At 39.9% G+C, this 19,133-nt stretch overlaps 1 protein-coding gene across 2 annotated transcripts; it reads right to left on the reverse strand.

The window, feature by feature from the left end:
* Window positions 1-8,887: 8,887 nt before the first annotated feature.
* Window positions 8,888-13,916, reverse strand: LOC121743371 (dual specificity tyrosine-phosphorylation-regulated kinase 4-like). 2 transcript variants are annotated; one of them, XM_042136662.1, is made up of 8 exons: window positions 13,529-13,916; window positions 11,665-12,039; window positions 11,262-11,595; window positions 10,747-11,026; window positions 10,365-10,472; window positions 9,948-10,226; window positions 9,615-9,758; window positions 8,888-9,482 (listed from the first exon to the last, which is right to left on the reverse strand). In XM_042136662.1, exons 1-8 carry the CDS (start codon window positions 13,779-13,781, stop codon window positions 9,306-9,308), a joined length of 1,950 nt encoding a protein of 649 aa, XP_041992596.1. In that variant the 5' UTR covers window positions 13,782-13,916; the 3' UTR covers window positions 8,888-9,305. The 2 variants fall into 2 exon arrangements, with proteins under 2 accessions (XP_041992596.1, XP_041992595.1); XM_042136661.1 differs by having other exon boundaries at window positions 11,262-12,039.
* Window positions 13,917-19,133: the final 5,217 nt, after the last annotated feature.

Raw genomic sequence — 19,133 nt, forward strand, 5'->3', positions numbered from 1 at the left:
AAGAGAAGGGGACAGAAGATTCTTCTGCGAAATTAGAACTTATTTTAATCTTCAATATAGTATTATTAGCCGTAACTAATGAAGTTGAATAATCTGCGTTCTTATTTTTACATTGAATTAATTAATTCGAAACCAAAGCACGGTGATGTATGATTTAGTAATTAGGATTTAGGATATAAGTACACGTTTTAGTTTTTTTTTATTATTAATATATGGTGCGTGTACAAGCATAAAATAGTGAAACGCTCTATGTTTCCTTGACCTCTACTAAAAATCTAAAAATTTCTTTGCATTCATTGACTAATTAATCAATTATTAATCATTTTGCTAGATTCAATGCCAAATTACAGAATTTCAAAGAGAACAACCAAATAATATACGTAGACTGCAGTTACGTCTGAAAAATTAAATTGTAGTACTAGTAATATTCTAACGTTGGTCATATGGGATTAAATTGAGCCCCCGCTAAACGTTGAACTAATTTTTTAAAATAATATGAAAGTCATTTTTTTATCTTTAATTTATACACCCTTTGTCCACCATGACTCGTTTGGTTTCATTCATAGATATAGTAAGATAGTTATTCGAAGATAGTAGTTTCGGGCCACTGGTAAAACAACGTCAAGATAGAATTTTTATAATGCTGTTTGGTTGATTAAGATAGTTCATAAATTTGTTTTATAGGTAAGATGAGAAATTACAGAAATATCTTTATGTAAAGACCATGTATACTTCTGGATTATTAACTAAATCAGTAGTTAATTTGTTGATTATTTAAGAATATAGTAGTTAATTTTATCAAGTTTAAGCATATTTATCATTGATTAAAGAAAACTTATGTTAATAATCAAACGGTCCATATTTGATGTGAAAATCAATGAAATTGTGAAGATGAAATAACCATATGACAAAATCATTGAATCCATAATTTTTCAGAAAAAAGGAACAGATTGCAAACTACAAACCCAACACCAAAACAAGAACAATTAATGACGAACTGCATTGAAGAACATAATTTTTTTGCAGACAAGATACATAACATATCAAAATTTATAAAATAAAGTAACACAATTTTTTTTTACAGAAAATATCTGGATTGAAGACATGCAAATCAAAATAAAATATTGAAAAGAAAGAGGCTCGGATCCTGTTTAGTTACAATCATCGCCTCAAACATTGATCCAATCGAAATCTCTAGAAAATCACTTCAATCCAAGAACAATCTTACAAAGAAAATAATTTTGAAAAAAAATGGCTCAGATTTTATAGGAGATGGGAGCCGAGAGGATAGAAGAAGTAGAGAGAAGAGAGAGAAGTAGAGAGAGAGGGATAATAATGGGAGAGAGAAATTTTACCTCCACTAACCTGCTCTATCGCAGGGGGAGGTGGGAGATACATCTCTAGCCTAAACAGTGGAAATCTCGCGGTTCGAGACGAGCCATAGATTAATAACACGGGCTGCACTTTAGGGTATTTTGCAAACCAAACACTTGAAATACACTGTTCCGGCAACATTACTTTTCTCTAACTGGAGTTAACCAATAAACCAAACACGTCCTTTCTCATTTCTTAGCGGCACGAGTTTTAAGAAAAGTGGGTGGAAAAAAGGTAGTGGAATAGAGGTCCCACTTGTATATATATTAGTTTTAAATGAAATGTGAGTGGAATGAGTTAGTGGAAGGTGGGACCCTATTATTATTTATGGTAAAAGTGAACCAGGATTTCTATTCGCGGACGGACTAAAATGAAAAACGAGACTCATATTCGTGGACGGAAGAAGCATATGTTTGAAAATTCAGATTTTAAAAATATTGATGTGATTTATAGATACTTTCAAGTCCTCTTTCTAAAATAAACTAAAAACAAACTAAAAATAACCTACGTAATTTAATTCTGTATTTTATAATATAATTGAGTTATACATTTTATATTTAACTCGATAGATACTTATTTATGTATGTGGAGAGAGATAATCAAAGTATAACTAATCTTACTAGCATAATTAGAGAACACGAATTTAGTTAACTATAAAAGTGAATTTAGTGAAGTATTTATTTCATGAAATATTTAGTTCGCTATAATGACGTTTTATACTTTTATTTCACTCTGTACTTTCAAAATAAATACAGACTTGTACATTAGATTGTCCACAATAAGGCTGCAGTGGTTCCCTATACGGGTGGACAAGGGCGGTGGGGGGAGGAAAGCCGTGCGCCGAGCACTCGGCGAGGACGGGGCAGTGTGGTATGGGCCGCGGCGCTGACCGCAGCGGTCTATTGCACGCCGGACAAAGCTGCGGCGGTGTCAGACGGTCATTTTTTTTAATTTTTATCCATAAAATATCTATTCCCAAATCATTTTTTTCATTACATTCCATTCTATTAATTTTTGTCCAATTAATTTTGTTTCAATCCAATTAAAATATACCAATAATTGATAAAATAATGGAATTTATGACTGTAGCGTGTCCACTATAGGGCTGGACAATTTTTTGCGGATGTGGACAATTTTTTATGGCTGTGAACAAGTTTTTGTGGCTATGACTTGGGCTTGTCCACTTTATTGCGGACATTCTTAAGGAATGGTGGGGATATGACAGAAGATTTGAAGGAAGTTTTAAGATTAAATAATGTGATAAGAGCATCCACAATAGTGGACGAGCCGACGGACGAGCGATCGGCGAGCAGCTCGTCCGTCGCGCTCGTCCACTATTGCGACCGGCGAGCGGCTCGCGGATGAGCGAGACGGATGACCTCTCGTCCGTCGGATTTCTCGGTCGTCCGTCGTCTCGTCCGTCCGCTATTGTGGGTCCTCAACGGACGAGGGCATTTTTTATTTTTTTTTACTTTTTATTTATTTTTTAATTTCAACTCTATATATCCGGCTCGTTGCACTTCATATCATGCACAACGATCATCGAAAATGAAGGCCTAAAACATAAACATATCGTGTACAGCGAGACCCCCGTTCGGCTAGCGGCAAACTATAAAGATTCAAGCATACTAACTATGTTTAAATTGTTGTTTTTTTCGTTGCATTGCATTATTTTAAAATTTTTTATTTAATAAAATTATTATTGCACTTTCTCCGCACAAATTCGCGTCGAAATTTTAATTATGTAATTGCGTATTTGTGAATTTGTGAATTTTTATTATTGTGCTTGTCCGTCGGGATGTCCTAGTGCTTGTCAACTCTTGTGTAGTGGGATGTCCTAGTGATGTGGCAATTGGGTGAAAAGTCCTACTGACGTGGTATAAGGTATTTTTGGGAAGTCCTAATGCTAGTACGTGGGGAAGTCCTTCTTATCGTGGATGCTATAAGAAAATTGACCATGTCATATACAAAAAGTTGAAAAGTAGTTATATTAGGGATGTCAATGTATCTCGTAACCCGTGGGCTGGCCCGAATAGCCCGCCAAATTTATAGGGTTAGGGTTGGAAATTTCTAGCCCGATAAAATTAAAACCCGATTAGCCCGCACCCGATTAACCCGCAACCCATTAGGGCCAGACCCGAAAACTCGATAAAATTTCTATTATTCTATTTTTTTACTCATAATTCGACATTTCATTGATTAATTTTAACTAAAAAAATAACTTTCAATTTTATATTAAATATACAAATTATGTATTGAATTTTTATTAATATAATAATTGATAAATAAATTAAAATATTCAAATTCACAAAAAAAATATTTAAATTTCTAGAACACGCATTAAAATTCTACGAAATATCTCAAATATTAGTATTTGATCATGTTTATGATTGACTTTAAGCATATATCTCAAATATATCATAACTAAATGTTTTACATTGTATGAATATTAGTAATTTTAATCATTATTTATTGGATTGATGGCATGTTAATATTATCGGTAGCAACCTGATTAACCCGCTGGGCTAGCCCGAAACTCGAGCATTTAGGGTTAGGGCTGAGCTTTTATAACCCGAAAGAAATTACAACTCGATTAGCCCGCACCCGATTGACCCGCAACTCGAGTAGGGTTGGCCCGAAACCCGACGGGCCGGCCCGAATGACATCCGTAAGTTATATCGTAGAAAGACCGCAATGTACTTCAACCAATTGTTGAAAACCTACATCTTTTGGGGTTCAGTTACACACGGATAAGAAAAAGGTACTCTTTGTAAGAATGCCATGATTAATATAAAGCCACATGCTTACTTTTGGTCTTTCACATGGCCAGAATATATCTAGCCACTTTTTAAAAAAATTAAAACATCCTACTGTTTTTCGCCGAAAGGAAAAGATGGGCTAAACTTATCAAGGGCATCTCCAGTGGCTTTCGTCAAGCAATAGCCCAGTAATAGCTCAGCCACAAAATCCTCCTGTCACATCATCAACACTAAAAATCCTCTTGTCACATCATCAGGACAAGCAAATAGCTCAGTAATAGCTCAGCAATAGCCTAGCCACATCACCCCTAATTATATAAAACAAATAATTGACAATCACACAAAATACGGAATTAAATGTACAACACATATACATGAAAATTCAATAGTATTATTTAAATTATAAAAAGTACAATAAAAAAATAGATTAATTTTAAAAAAATTACATTAAAAAAATACATTAATTTAAAAAAAATTACATTAATTAAAAAAAACACGACCTCCGCCTCATTCCTCGTCTCCGTCACCCCCCGCCACTGTCACGGTCGTTGCCGCCTCCGTATCCGCCGGAACCCCCCGGTGCCCCCCCCGGTCTTCAAATCGTCACGCATGCTCACGAGCATTGCGTGAAGAAAACTCTTCTCCTCGGGGTCCGTCGCCGTTCGTCATTCGGCTAATGTCTTGGCCATCTGAGCGCGCGTTTGTTGACGCGCGAAGAATTTGAGATCCTCTGTCGACTGGCCAAGGGGGGATGCCGACTGTACCTCCTGGGACCCCCCGGCTCCCCCCCTCACCTCCCGTTGCGCCCGCCTTTGACCAACCGGGCGAGTTCGGCGAGCGAACGATGGCGGGGACAGGAGCTCCTGCGCATCCTCGGGGAGGTCGTGGGAACCGCCGCTGCTGCCGCTGTAATCACCGGTATAGTTCAGTCGTTGCTTCTTCGGCCAGCCAGCGTCGTCACCTGCCCGAAACTTCTCGGAGTCGTTCAGCACCTCGTAGCAGTTCCAGTAGGTGAACTCCTTATACAACCCGGGCTGGGGGAAGGCTTTCTCTGCTATCCTCCTGCAGTCATCCTCCGTTTGGCCACTGCTCTGCATGCGGAGGGCGTTGGCGTAGCCCGAAAATCGGGAGACCCCAGCCCTGATTCGGTCCCACCCCTTCTGGCACTCCTCCCCGGTGCGCGGCCTCCCCTCCAGGAAAAATCTCATGTAGGCTGCAGCAATTTTGGCCCACATGTTGACGATCCTCTGATTGTTTGAAGTCAGAGGATCATCACAGACACTCACCCACGCCTTGGAAAGCGCGACATTCTCCGCGTCCGTCCACTTCTTCCGGACCGAGGGGTCGTCCTCAACCGGCTGCGACGACTGGCCGACCCTCTTGTCCTTCCCCTTGCCCTTCTTCTTTGCGGGGCCCCGACCCGCCCTACTCCCCCCGTTTGAACGGGAGTTTCCGGAACACCGAGAAGATCAAACCTCAACTCCTCTAAGGAGAAAGCCTCATATTGCGTGAACTGCGCCTCCGTTGGGGTCGATGTGTGCGAAGAATCAGTCGAAAAATCAAAACTGGGGCGATAGACGTTCCCCCCCCCGGCGTCCCGTGCGTCGCCGGTACCCCTCCCGGCATCATCTGCATCCCGGGACCCCACCCCGGCATCATCTGCATCCCGGGTGTTCACCCCGGCATAGCCGGTAAACCCCCCGGCATACTCCCCACGGGTGCTATCCCGGGCATCATCTGCTGCCACAGGTACATGTTGTAGTACCCGGGCATCAGACCCCATCTACCTCCCACGGGTACCGGGGGAGTTTGAGACACGCTCGTCACTGGAGTACCTTCGTTGTTGTTCTCCATTTCGCGTTATTGATCTTGTACAGAAATTAAGATAGAGAGTACTCGTTAAAACAAGTGGTGTGAATGAAAATGACGTGTAAATCGCGTATATATAGTGTTTCGAAAATTTAAAAAAAATTAAATTAAATTCGCTCGCCGGTCCTGAGCCTGCAATGGCGGCGAGCGGACTGGCGAGGGCTCGCGAATCGGCCAGCGCTAGACGATTTTCCCCGAAATGGCGCTCGCCGGTTCCAATTGGTTCGGCGAGCGGACCGACGATCGCCGGAAATCGGCTAGCAGGCCCGCTCGCCGCCATTGGCGATGCTCCAAACAAATGATATAGCTCCCACGTGTTTACCAAAAATAATTTTATTTATGGACGACTAAATTCTAGTAATATGCAATTGATAGTAGAAGAGAGAAAATAAACGATGAAAACTTTTTTATAAACAGAAATAATAATAATAATAATAATAATAATAATAATAATAATAATAATAATAATAATAATAATAATAATAATAATAATAATAATAATAATAATAATAATAATAATAATAATAATAATAATAATAATAATAATAATAATAATAATAATAATAATAATAACATACGGATCAAAATTGAAAATAAAATTATTTTATCGATAATTAACTTTTAACAAACAAAACATCAATAAAAGCTTCCGTAAAATAGTTCCAACGTTTATAACTGTCTGTTTTGGTTAAATTCATCATAGAAAACAAATGCATTTTGATGCTTTAATACTATTACAAAAAACAACTCAAAAGTTGTCTTAAATATTATCACATCTAAAAGAAAAGTCATGCCATCATAGTTGCATATCAATAAAATATTACCTTGATTCTAATTTCTAATCTTATTTTGTTCATAAATTCAAATGTGAACCAAACACTACAATCCGATCAAGCTGTCACTGTCTGGTGGTGGCTAGATAATTTTGGAGAAAACAATAGTACTTATACTATAATTATTGAAAGGAACAAATACACAAATAAAATGCCACTTTTTTTTACACTTTTTGCACTTTTTAGTGCAGAAAAGGGCATCTGACATGTCTATAGATATTTGTAAGGGCATCGCTAGCAAAACTCTTCTGCATACCTTAAATCAGGCTAAAATTCTACTGCATCATTATTTCTTTCAAATTATAGCTAGGCTTGAACTTCAGTAAATGAGTACTCCAAATCGAACCAAAAATTATGCACAACTTATAGTACTATTGTCGCACTCTAAATGTTGCATTTCGTAGTCGACACACGATTTTAAGCAGTATTATTTTGTGAGTTAAGTTAGAGAGAAAATATAGTAAGACAGAAGAAGAAAAAAAAGAGAAAGTAAGGTTTCTATAAATGTGTCATTTCTAGTGAGACTTTTCAAATAAGAAAATGTATAACTTAGAGAGAGATAGAGGGAGTATATTTTTCATCTTAATTTTCTTAATTATGTATGATCCAATGATATCAATTTTTAATTTTCATAATATGTAGAATTAATGATCTGAATCTGGGAAGCACCAAACCAAGAGAAGGAGAAGTGAAGACATGCGATGAGCCAAACCGGAGCTAGGGTTTGTTTCAAACGTCAATATGCTTATCAAGTTGAAGTCAACATGATCTTCGAAGACCACTAATGTCTTCATCGTGGAAAGAGCTTTGCGTGAGTATTTTGCACGCTTCAATCGGAGCCCGAATGAGGAAGTTATCATTTTATGAAAGCTACAGAGTCAAGTAACGAAGATTCCAAAAAGTTTGCGCGGGCGAGCGTTCTGATGCATGACAACGCTCGATCGGACATTTTGTGCCCAGGAAGACTCCAAAAGGCAGGATTTTGAATTATTTTGAGTGTCTTTTCATATTCCAATCCTAGTTTGAGTGACTTTCCTCTCCCAAATAGGGTCTTTTACATCATTTGTAATAGATTAGAAGTGAGTTTTGAGTGTCTCCTTGGAAAAATTCCATTCCCATGTTGAGTGAGATGAATGTTTGGAAAATCTACGGCTGGACTATGGTTGCTTGAGGGTTAGCCCAGGATTAGCTACTTGGTAAATTCACAACTAGCACCACATAACTAGTGGTGGAGCTAAAGTGTGGAGACTCAAGAATGATTGAAGATGTAAATTATGTGTATCAGGTAGGCCCAGAGAGGAATTAGAGGGTTACCCCTCCAATTAGGAGGGGTAATATTTGTTGGGAAATAAACACAGACAATCATAAAAGACGAACCCGAGAAATTGTTTATACGATGTGTATCTATTTCTGGGAGCGATGCCAAACTAAAGGATTTCATTAAATAATTTTCGGGATGAATCCTATAATAATGGAGCACCTCTATTTATAAGCAAAATAGAGAACATTAATTCTAGTCACATTAGAAATTCTAAGGGAATAAATTAATGATATAGTAGGAAATATATTGCCCTCACTTATCTTCTTTCAGGCTTAATAATGAACAATAACTATTGCTCCATCTGTCCCATAAGAATATACACTTTGAGTTGACCATAAGTTTTTATACACAATTGATAAAGTAAGAGAAAGATAAAAAGAAAAAAATAATTAAAGTATTGTCAGTAGAGAATAAGTCTTACCTCAATAGAGAGAAATTTTTTTTTCCCAAAATTTGAGTACATATTCTTGTAGGACGAATTAAAAAAAGAAAGAATGCATATTTTATGGGACGGGAAGAGTATATTAAAAATCGAAGCTTGATCTATCATTTTATTAATTTATTTGACTTTATAGGGAAAATGAAAAATTATAAAATTAAAAATCTCAATAACAATTAATGTAATATAATGAAACTAAATATATAAAACAAAATGAATAATGATAAACATGCATTAAAAACAAAATAAATAATGCTAAAAAATGCATTAACCGATAGCAATGCTCACAAAATAATAAAAATAATGTTTTCCCTTTTCTAATACTTCAATTGTTCACATTTCACACTGCTTCATACAACTTCATATTCTGGACTTAATGCCCTCTTATACGAAATGAGGTTCCACAAATCAAAAGGTAAATGAACAAACTTTCAAATATTTTGAAGATTATATAAGCAACTTTACAACACACAGATCTTGTGATTCTGATTATAGCTTCATATTAATCTGTATTCTGTACTTCCATATCAAATGTAAAAGGGAAAATAACTCTAAAAGCCTAAAATTTTTTGGGCTCTGAAGATATTTTAAACCATCTATTTACGTCATTTAGAATTTCTCTATGCACCCAAACGAAATCAGTATCAAGAATATACACTCTTCAGTTGATAAAAAAAAACAATTGTTGTTGCAATACCTTCAGAAAACCCTCAAGTGTATGAAATGGAAAGCCAAGGGTGCTGTAGTGCCTCTCTTGCCGTAGGCCGTCTCACCGGGTTGATCTCAAGCAAGTATTTCAAGAAGTCTGCAAAAATGGAATCGGAAATCTGCAGGTGATGCTCCAACGAGGACTCCTCGGGGACAATAAGTTCGAGCTCATTGGTCTCCTGTAGCAATAAAACTAATATAAAAAAGTAGGACCCACATTCCATTGACTCTTTCAAGTAACTTTCCACTACATTTTTCAAAACCGATGCCAAGTCAACTTGTGACGTTTTTATAGCATTATGTGAACTCACCTCGTTCAAAGAATAAAGTTCGTGATCATCTGTGAAATACTTATTGGTCTCCTGGCCGTTCTGCAGCATTTCCACGTCGATAGGACCAAGGATTCCTATTATGCGCGCAAGAAGCGTAACAACTCCTTCGTTTGGAAATAGGACCTGGTTGATTACAAGATTATTCGATGCAAATGCTAAACGCGGAAACATGAACTTTAACATGTTGTCTACACGTGAACCAAGAGTTCTAAATCTAGCAACTCAAACAGGACTTATGGAAAATTAAACGACGCAAAATATAAAGAGAACAAGCGACTTCTAAAAATGGTAAAAAAGTAGCTAATGGTGTACCTCTCCGGAATGCAGCTCGGCCAAAATGCAGCCAACAGACCATAGATCAATCTTTTGGTCGTAGGGAAGGCCTAACATAACCTCGGGAGCCCTATAGGAGCGAGATTGAACGTACAGGGATAGGTTGTCGCTCTGAAAGCAACTGCTGCCAAGATCGATTACTTTTATCTCACATCTTCGGTAACTCTTTATCAGGATGTTTTCGGGCTTGAGATCACAGTGGATGATTCCCAAGTCATGCAGATACGACAGAGCCTCTAGACACTGTTGAGTTATGATCTGCAATGCATTGGCTGCCTTAGTATTTGCATAACGAGTCGAATAATTGGGACTTAATATGTTAGTATTTTCCAATTCAGAAAAAAGCGCTTTAGTGAGACGTGAGGATTTATAAAAGAATTTTCGAATGAAGAGAACCTGCAGTCTACTCAATGTAAAATAGGCGTCTCCACTAAATTCAAGGTTGTATTTCTGAAATTCATATAAGTTTGCTTTGAGAAGTTCCGTAACAATAAATAGATGCTCCTGCAGACAAAAACAATGCAATCGGTATATAATTCAATCACGCATAACATGACAAACTCATAATAAAATCGATATGATAACACATTTAAAGCTAACATAAATAGCATTTTCAGTCCTATATTTATTCCACACCTACTCATTTAAGTCCTGTAGAAAAATGCAATCAAATCATACAAATTAATTTTTTAAACAACGAGAAAAGAAAGTGGCATGATCAATCATGTAGTTAAGTTTTTGATGTCTAACAGGATACTTAACTTTGGTATAGGCGTACCTGGTGGTAGAAGTAATCATAAAGGCGTAAAATGTGCCATTCATCAGCCGGGTCGTGCTTATTTACAAACTTCAGAAGTTTGATCTCGTCTAAGCTCTGGTCGAAGAAGTCCTTGTCGTTTTTAATGATTTTCAAGCAAACATCCATCCCCGAGTATAGATCATGTGCCTGGACTACTTTGCTGAACGCAGCAGATCCAAGGAATTCTGCTACATAGTATCTACTTGCTATTATGCTATTTATCACAATCGGGAACTCCTTGTTCTCTTCAAACCCGGTCCTGTTAATGGGATAATAAATGAGTAACGCTACAAATCAACCTGCAAATTAAAGATTGATGATGTGGTGAATAAATGAAAAAAATTGACTATAAAATTGTTCTTATGTCCAGAAATACCATCCCATTCTTGTAAGAGAAAACTCGAATTTAATTAAGGCATGCATTCTCATAAGTTACGGATTTACCTATAACATCGAAAAAGGAAACAAGAAATGGAACCAAGTGACTTACAAACCTGTTTTTCCGGTGTATAATTCTTAGATTAAATGTCTCAAATTCTTCGTCCTTTGTCTCGCATAAGTGGAGCTCGTCATCAGCAACTGTATTGTTCTCTTCATTTACGGGGACTTGGGGCTCGTGAAGTTCTCCGGTTATAACTCTGTCATACGTAAAGTCAAAGTCGTTGTCATTTGGCTGATTATTTTTCTGAACAGTATGGAGGTTGAGGTCGTGGTCGTTATCAAAACTGTCCACCCAATCATAAGTGGAATTCTGTTTGACGGAGAAGTTAGAGTTAGTCCAGTTCATCATCAATTGATTGTCGTGTGGATCCGTCTGTTCTCGAATTCCTGCACAAACCCTTCTGTCAGTGCAAGCAAGAGAGCGGTGAAACACTATATAACCAGTGGCGATATCACCTTGTTCCAGTCGAACGTGATCACCCAACTCATAATAATCTTTGTAAGTCTCATCCTTCAAACTGTCCTTTGTGCATCGGCTTGCCACATTACCGATGCTCTCAACGGATATAAAATTATACGCGGCTTGATCCTCTGCATGCTCTCCTGTCTGCACGGCTGTTACAAACTTATCCTCGGTTAAATCACCACAAAAATCCGCACCAGCGTGGGGGGTCGGCATAGCGAAGTCCTCGTCCTTCTCCTTGTACCAGAAGAGGTCATTTTGCATATCGAAATCAGGGTAATCTCGAGCTGTCCCAAACTGAGTCAATCCATCAGATGAGGTCTGCGAAGCTGCACGACTCGTACGGACCCCGTACGGGTTTGTAAACTCTGGATTGCAAGAAGCCATTGAAATTAAAGTAAGGGCGTGGAACAGCCTAAACAGTGGCGAAGCCACGTTGGGGCCAGGGGGGCCCTGGTCCCCCATCAATTTTGGTATTACGTATATATTATATATTCAAGCAATGTCTTTCTAGTAATACATGTAGCTCAGTTGGTTAGAGATGGTATCTACTAACCTAAAAGGGCAGCCCTTGTGGCCACATATTTCTCTTCCCTTTATTTTTGCTAGACGTTTTTTTCTCCTTTCTTTCTACTTAGTATATAATATAATGTGTATATTCCAATTCTATTAGCTTTTCTTTGTTCCTCTTTTCTTTTTATTTATACAATATAATGCGTATATTTTAATTTTATCAGCTTTTCTTTTTATTCTCTTTTACACCAATAATTAGCTTAATTTAAAATTTTTGTCACTTCCTAATTGAAAATTGTTTCCATCTATGTTAAACTTAAATAAAAGTTGAAAATATTAAATATTAATTATTTCGAGCCTTCTGATGTTGGACCAACATCGAATGAATCAAGTAATTATTAATAGTGACTTGGGCACCCCCATCGTAAAAAACCTGGCTTCGCCACTGAGCCTAAATGTACACAAATGGGACAAATGTACAAACAGATCTAGAGAAATGATATGTTACACGCTGACATAAAATAAATAATCAGGATCTTGAAATTTACATACTCCGTATTACAAAAGGATCACAACCTAATTTATTCATTTCCCCTTAACTTCAATAAGAATTAAATTAATAAATTGGGCTTTAATATGACTAAAAATAGATGGCAAGAGAATTGCTGAGAAAAAAATTGAAACAAGTCCAACAGATCCATGACAATTATACCATACATACAAACTATAAATATTGTACAAACTCCAAACTATGATCTGGACCGTAGCAACAAAAAATGTCAATACAGTGTCAACGGACGGTTGATACTGTGTTGACATTTTTTGTAGCTGTTATTTTCTCATCTGTTACATTTTCTGGCAGTCCAAATATGATTTGGAGTTTGTACAATATATAGAGGTTTGCATTTTAAAGGTTCTATTCCCCTAACACCACCATTTAAATGAGAACTCAGAACCATATCAGTTCCATGATTCATTAATATAAATTGGCATCACAAAACACAGTATGTGTGTCCGACTCAATATCAGTTCGTCGATTCATAAATATCAGTAGGTTTTAGTGATATTGAAAGTCAGCAACTAATATATTAATGAATCACCGAACTAACTAGTCCTCGAGTTCTCATTTTAATATAGTAGTTCCCAATTCGATCACATTTTCTATACATGAATATACATATCTTGATCTCTTAATCACAAATGCAGCAATAATTGAACTGAAATGTCAACATAGAGAAAAACAAAACAACCAACACATTAAATTGAACAAAAAAAGGGGCATTAAATTGGCGACTACATTTCAATCAATTCAACGCCGCAAAAAGAAGAAAGAGAAATCAATACCAGAGGAGCACAATTCAGTAGTAGAAGAACCGAGGCTGACGAACTCATCATCGGAGGATCCGCCGGAGCTCTCCTCCGGCCGCCGAATTCTCAGCATCGGAGGCGGAGGCGCCATCGGGAACACGAACTTCTCCAATTCGGAAGCGCCGGCTCGCGATTTCTCCGTCACATCCTCCATCAGCGCCGACGCCGATTCCGACAATCCGTTCTCCCTCAGGAATCGCAGCACCGCCTCGAGCTCGACCTCCGCCATGGCAAGGCAAGGCAAGAGAGGAGTTTAAGTTTAAGAGAGATGAAGCATAACAGCTGATAGAGTTAGTTAGTCAAGTCGAGAGAGGGGTGTGTTTGGTGTGTGTGTGTGTGTGTGTTTTGGTGTTGGAATTGAAATGAAGGGAAGGAGTGAGAAAGATCTGATGCCAATTTCGAAATTGGTGGGGCTTCGGAGGGTGACACGTGGCATATTGATTGAGCCTTTGCCACGTCGGATCTCTAATTTTCGATGTCATCAAGGTTGTCTATTGCTCTACTTCTAAGTTTTCATTATTTCTTCAGATTTTACATCTTACCCTCCAATTGCATTATTTAATCTCTTTTTTATTAAAATTGGGTTCATTTTACCAACTTTAATTTCATTCCTAAACTTTTTGTACAGGATCACGTGGAAGCCTCTATCTACTTTTTGGTGTCTTATTTTAGAGCATCTTCAATGGCGGACGTCCGATCGGACATCCGGTCGGACGTCGCGACGGGCGACCGAGACGTCCGCCATTGTGGCGTTTAGGGTCGGATACGGACGTCCCGTGAGGACGTCGGGTGTCCTCGGACGTCGGCGCGACGGGCGGGCGGACGTCCGCCATTGTGGCGTCCAGTCGGACGTCCCGTTTTTAAATTTTTTTTTTTTAAACTCTATATATACGGCTCGTCGAATTTTATTTCATTCGCACCACTTGTGTATGCAATTTTTTTTTTCGAATCATGTATGTTTTTTCCGATGAATTTGTTAATTTTTCCGATGAAGTTGTTAATTTTTCCCGTAATTTTTTCGAATAATGTATGAGGTTTGGACTCGGAGGGGGTTGACGTCAAATTTTATTTCCGTAAATGTAAATTGTTTTATTTGTAAATGTATGATTTTTTTTATTGCGGGATGTCCTAGTGGGAAGGGCGGACATAGGAGGGGATGTCCTAGTGACGTGGCAGTGGGATGGGAAGTCCTAGTGACGTGGCAGGAGGTGTTTTTGGGATGTCCTAGTGGATGTCCTAGTGGGATGTCCGCTCACTGGAGATGCTCTTATGCCACAATTCTAGTTTGGTCGAAAATATGAAATTTGATTAAATTTTACTTTATTTTTAATTTTTTAAACACGATCATAAAAATTATGAAATTTTAAAAATTCTTAATTATCCTTTTGACAAAATTTGTGTTATTATTTTTAGTTTATTAAATTCAAAACGATGTTGTTTAGTCATCTACGATGTCAAATTCGTACACTTTCACGTCACTATTTTAAAAAATTAAAATTTTACACATGTGCACCAATTTAGTACGTATTGAATTTGCACAAAAACGTTATTATGTGACAACTGGGAAATTTTTATAATTTCACGATTTATTATTTAGATTTTGAAAGGTGCACAATATATCAGAATTTGGCCTAACTTAGTGATTTTATGGATAATTAGTCCTTCAATTTTTATAGTAATTTTTGTTTGATTTCAAGGGAAATGTCTTCGTAAAATAAGAGACCAAAGAGTTAGTAGCATAAATTTTGTGAAAAGTGAAAATGTTTTAGGGCACCCGCAACGCGTCTAGCGGGTGTCCCTTATCTCGTCCCTCCGAGACGAGACGGCGCGCGAGCTGTCTTGCCACGCGCTTACGCGACGTGGCGCGCTCCGGCGCCATGCGTGACGCCCACTCGCCGACCCGCGAGTGGGCTTCGTCACGCTGATGCAATAAATTATTTTTTTAAATTCGAATTTAATAATAAAAAAATTAAAAATTAAAAACGGTCATATGACCGTTCAACGGTCATTTTCCTTTTTATTATTTTTTTATTTTTTTACTCTATAAATACTCTTATTTCATCCTCATTACACACAAACACACATCTATTTGAGCAAATGCGTCGTATAATGGAAGAATCACTTGAAGAAGATCGACGTAGGGAGGCGGAGGAAGTCACGCCGCCCCAAAGACGATCCCGGACTTACATCCATCGTAACCGGGAGGAAGCCGCCGCAAGGTTAGTACGCGACTACTTCTGTGATAACCCGGTATGGAGATACCTACTTCCGTCGCAGTTTCCGCATGCGGCGACCGCTATTTCTCCACATCGCAAATACATTGGCAGCCCGGGAAGAGTTCTTCCAAGAAGGGTTCGACGCCGTTGGCCGTCCCAACCACACGACGCTGCAGAAATGTACAGCAGCAATCTGTCAGCTTGCGACTGGACAAACGGCGGATTTGTTCGACGAATACCTCCACATTAGAGAAAACACTGAGAGAATGTGCTTGATGCAATTCTGCAAAGGCGTCCGTGCAGCCTTCACCGACGAATTTCTCCGGAAGCCAAGCACGGCTGATTGTCAGTTTCTGCTCCACCTTCACGAAGAAGTGCAATGATTCCCCGGGATGCTTAACAGCGTCGATTGCATGCATTGGCAATGGAAGAATTGTCATGTGGCGTGGAGGGGGTCATACACGAGCAGCCACAAAGGCACCCACTCCACCGTTATACTCGAGGCCGTTGCCGACTACCGGCTATGGATTTGACATGCGTACTTTGGGGTCCCCAGATCGAACAACGACGTCAACGTGCTTAACCAATCCGAGCTATTCTCCGAAGTTTTGGATGGTAAAGCGTCGGCCATCAACTTCATCGCTAACAACCGACGGTATAAAATGGGGTATTATCTTGCCGACGGCATCTACCTGAAGTGGCCAACCTTCGTGAAGACGTTCAACAGGCTGGTGAACGAAAAACAGGCACTATTTGCGCAGAAGCAGGAGGCTCCTCGCAAGGATGTGGAGGGGGCGTTCGGGGTTCTCCAAGCGCGCTTCAACGTTATCAAAGCCTCGGCACGTACGTGGTTCATGGAGAGTATGGTCGACATCATGTATACGTGCATAATCTTGCACAGCATGATTGTCGCCGACGATGGACCTGAGGCGGGAAATTGGTTCGACCCTGAAACCCGCGGAAGCTCTACCGCAAGTAGTCCGCCTCGCAGTGGAGTGCATCTGTCTTTGCAAGATCGGTTGTCTATTCGGGCAAGGACACGTGATTCTACCGCCTACACCCAACTCCAAGATGATCTAATGGAGCACATTTGGGCAAAAATTGGCGGAAGAAATTAAATTTTGTATTTTTCTTTTTTTTAGGATTTTTAATTATGTTTTTTTTTAATTTTTTAAGAATTTTAAGTTGTAATTTTATTTTATTTAATGAAATGTGTTTTTATTAATTGAATTTGTTGGAAATAAAAATAAAAAATGAAATTCAATGGATAGTAAATTAAGAGATGGTTAAGAGACGGATAAGAGATGAAGGGTTGCATGTTCTGTCTCTTAGTTAAGAGATGGAGTGAAAAGTATAGTGGGTCCCATGAATAGTTAAGGGATGAGACGGTTAAGAGACAACGTTGAGGATGGCCTTAGACAATATGGTCTCATCTTTGTATCCAATCAATGTAGTACTTAATAAAACAAAATATGTTAAGTGATGCTAATATTCCTTGTTAAATAGATTGTGGTTGTGATTATATTTCCACACACTAGTTTTTACTAGTAATATATCGTTGTTAAGGATAATCTCCCTAACGAGACGCCGAGATAAAGATTAGGAGTCCCGGGAGGCGAAATCCCGTCGACAACTAGGGTTTGACGAAGAACGAAAATAAAGAAAGTAAAAGTAGGCGAAATCTCTCCCATTTTATTAATTTCAGCGCCTATTTATAATCTACGGACCCTAGGGTTGATTTGACTTACGGCCCGGGAAAGAACCAACAAAGAAAACCCGGAACGGAGCTTATAAATTGCTCGACCCATTAGTTCAAAAATAATAAATAAAACCGTGCATTAAACTTAAAACAAAAGAAAAGAAAAAGTCCTATTCTACGCGTCCTCTCCTTACGCTCTACTTGGGAATGTAATCTCTGAATCTTACCGGTGGCTTGGCTCGTCGGGCCGACTTCCTCTTATCCCTCTTCTCTCTCGGCGACGGTCTCCCGCGCTCCACAGTCTCGCAGTTCAGCTCCGGGACAGGTAGTTCCTCCGGTTCATCCTCCACTCCCGCCATGTCCTCCGGCTCCATCAAGTCGTGGAGGGCACCCGTATCAACTCCCCCCGATAAGAGCATCCTTGTCCTCAAGGATGAGGCCTGGAAAGCGCCTGCTAACTACCTCCTTGGGCTCCCACGTCGGATTTTCTCCCCCATCATCATCCCAATGAATCAATGCCTCCTCCCTCGCTGCTCCATTACGCCACACCGTGCGTTCACCCACCCATTTCAGAGGTCTGGACACTGGGCGACCGCGAGTGAATAAAGGTGGCAAACTCACGACAGCCGACGACCCACCATGCACAAACGGCCGAAGGAGGCTAACGTGAAATACGTTGTGCACGCGGCTGCCCTCCGGCAAACGCAGGCGGTATGCAACCGCTCCAAGACCTCAAAGGGACCGAAATACCTCCTCGCCAATTTGGAAGACAACGGCTTGGCAACCGAATATTGCCGGTACTGCTGGAGCTTCAAAAGGACCTCAGCCCCGACCTCGAACTCCACATGCCGTCGGTGCTTGTTAGTCGTCTCTCGCATACGCTGCTGTGCTCGTTCGAGATTCGTAGCAATGTGACTATCAACTCGCCCCTTTGTCTGATCAAGGACGCCACCTCGGTCGGAGTGGACCGCGACGGTTCCGTCGCCACCAGCAGAGGCGGTTCTCGCCCATACAGGGCTTTGAACGGGGACGTCCCTAACCCCTTGTGGAAAAAACAATTCAGAGACAATTCTGCCCAAGGCAAGAAATTAACCCATTTGTTGGGCTTGTCCGCGACGAACGCCCGTAAGTACTGCTCTAGACCACGATTCCGGACCTCCGTCTGCCCATCCGATTGAGGGTGATAGGCCGTTGTAAAATGCAGCTTAGTACCACTCAAACGCAGCATATCCTCCCATACATCATTTAGGAACACTGAATCCCTGTCCGACACCAAGGTCTTTGGAAACCCGTGATGCTTCACCACCGTTTCAATGAAAAGATTCGCCACACGTAGAGCATTGAAGTGCGGCGGTAACGGCGCGAAGTGTGCATACTTGGTCAATCTATCCACCACCACCATGATTGTAGTGAATCCCCGAGATTGGGGTAGGCACGTCACGAAGTCCATAGACACGTCCTCCCAAACCTGTGAGGGTACAGGCAACGGCTGCAGCAACCCTACCGGCTTCTGTGTCGAATACTTAGTCGTTTGGCACTCCAAACAAGCCTCCACAAACGCCTGCACTTCTTTCCGCATACCCCGCCAATAAAACTGGGTAGCAAGGCGGCGAAAGGTCCGGTCAACACCCGGGTGTCCAGCCTACGGAGTGGAATGATGCTCCGC

Source organism: Salvia splendens, chromosome 8, assembly GCF_004379255.2.
Source record: "Salvia splendens isolate huo1 chromosome 8, SspV2, whole genome shotgun sequence".
NCBI lineage: Eukaryota > Viridiplantae > Streptophyta > Magnoliopsida > Lamiales > Lamiaceae > Salvia > Salvia splendens.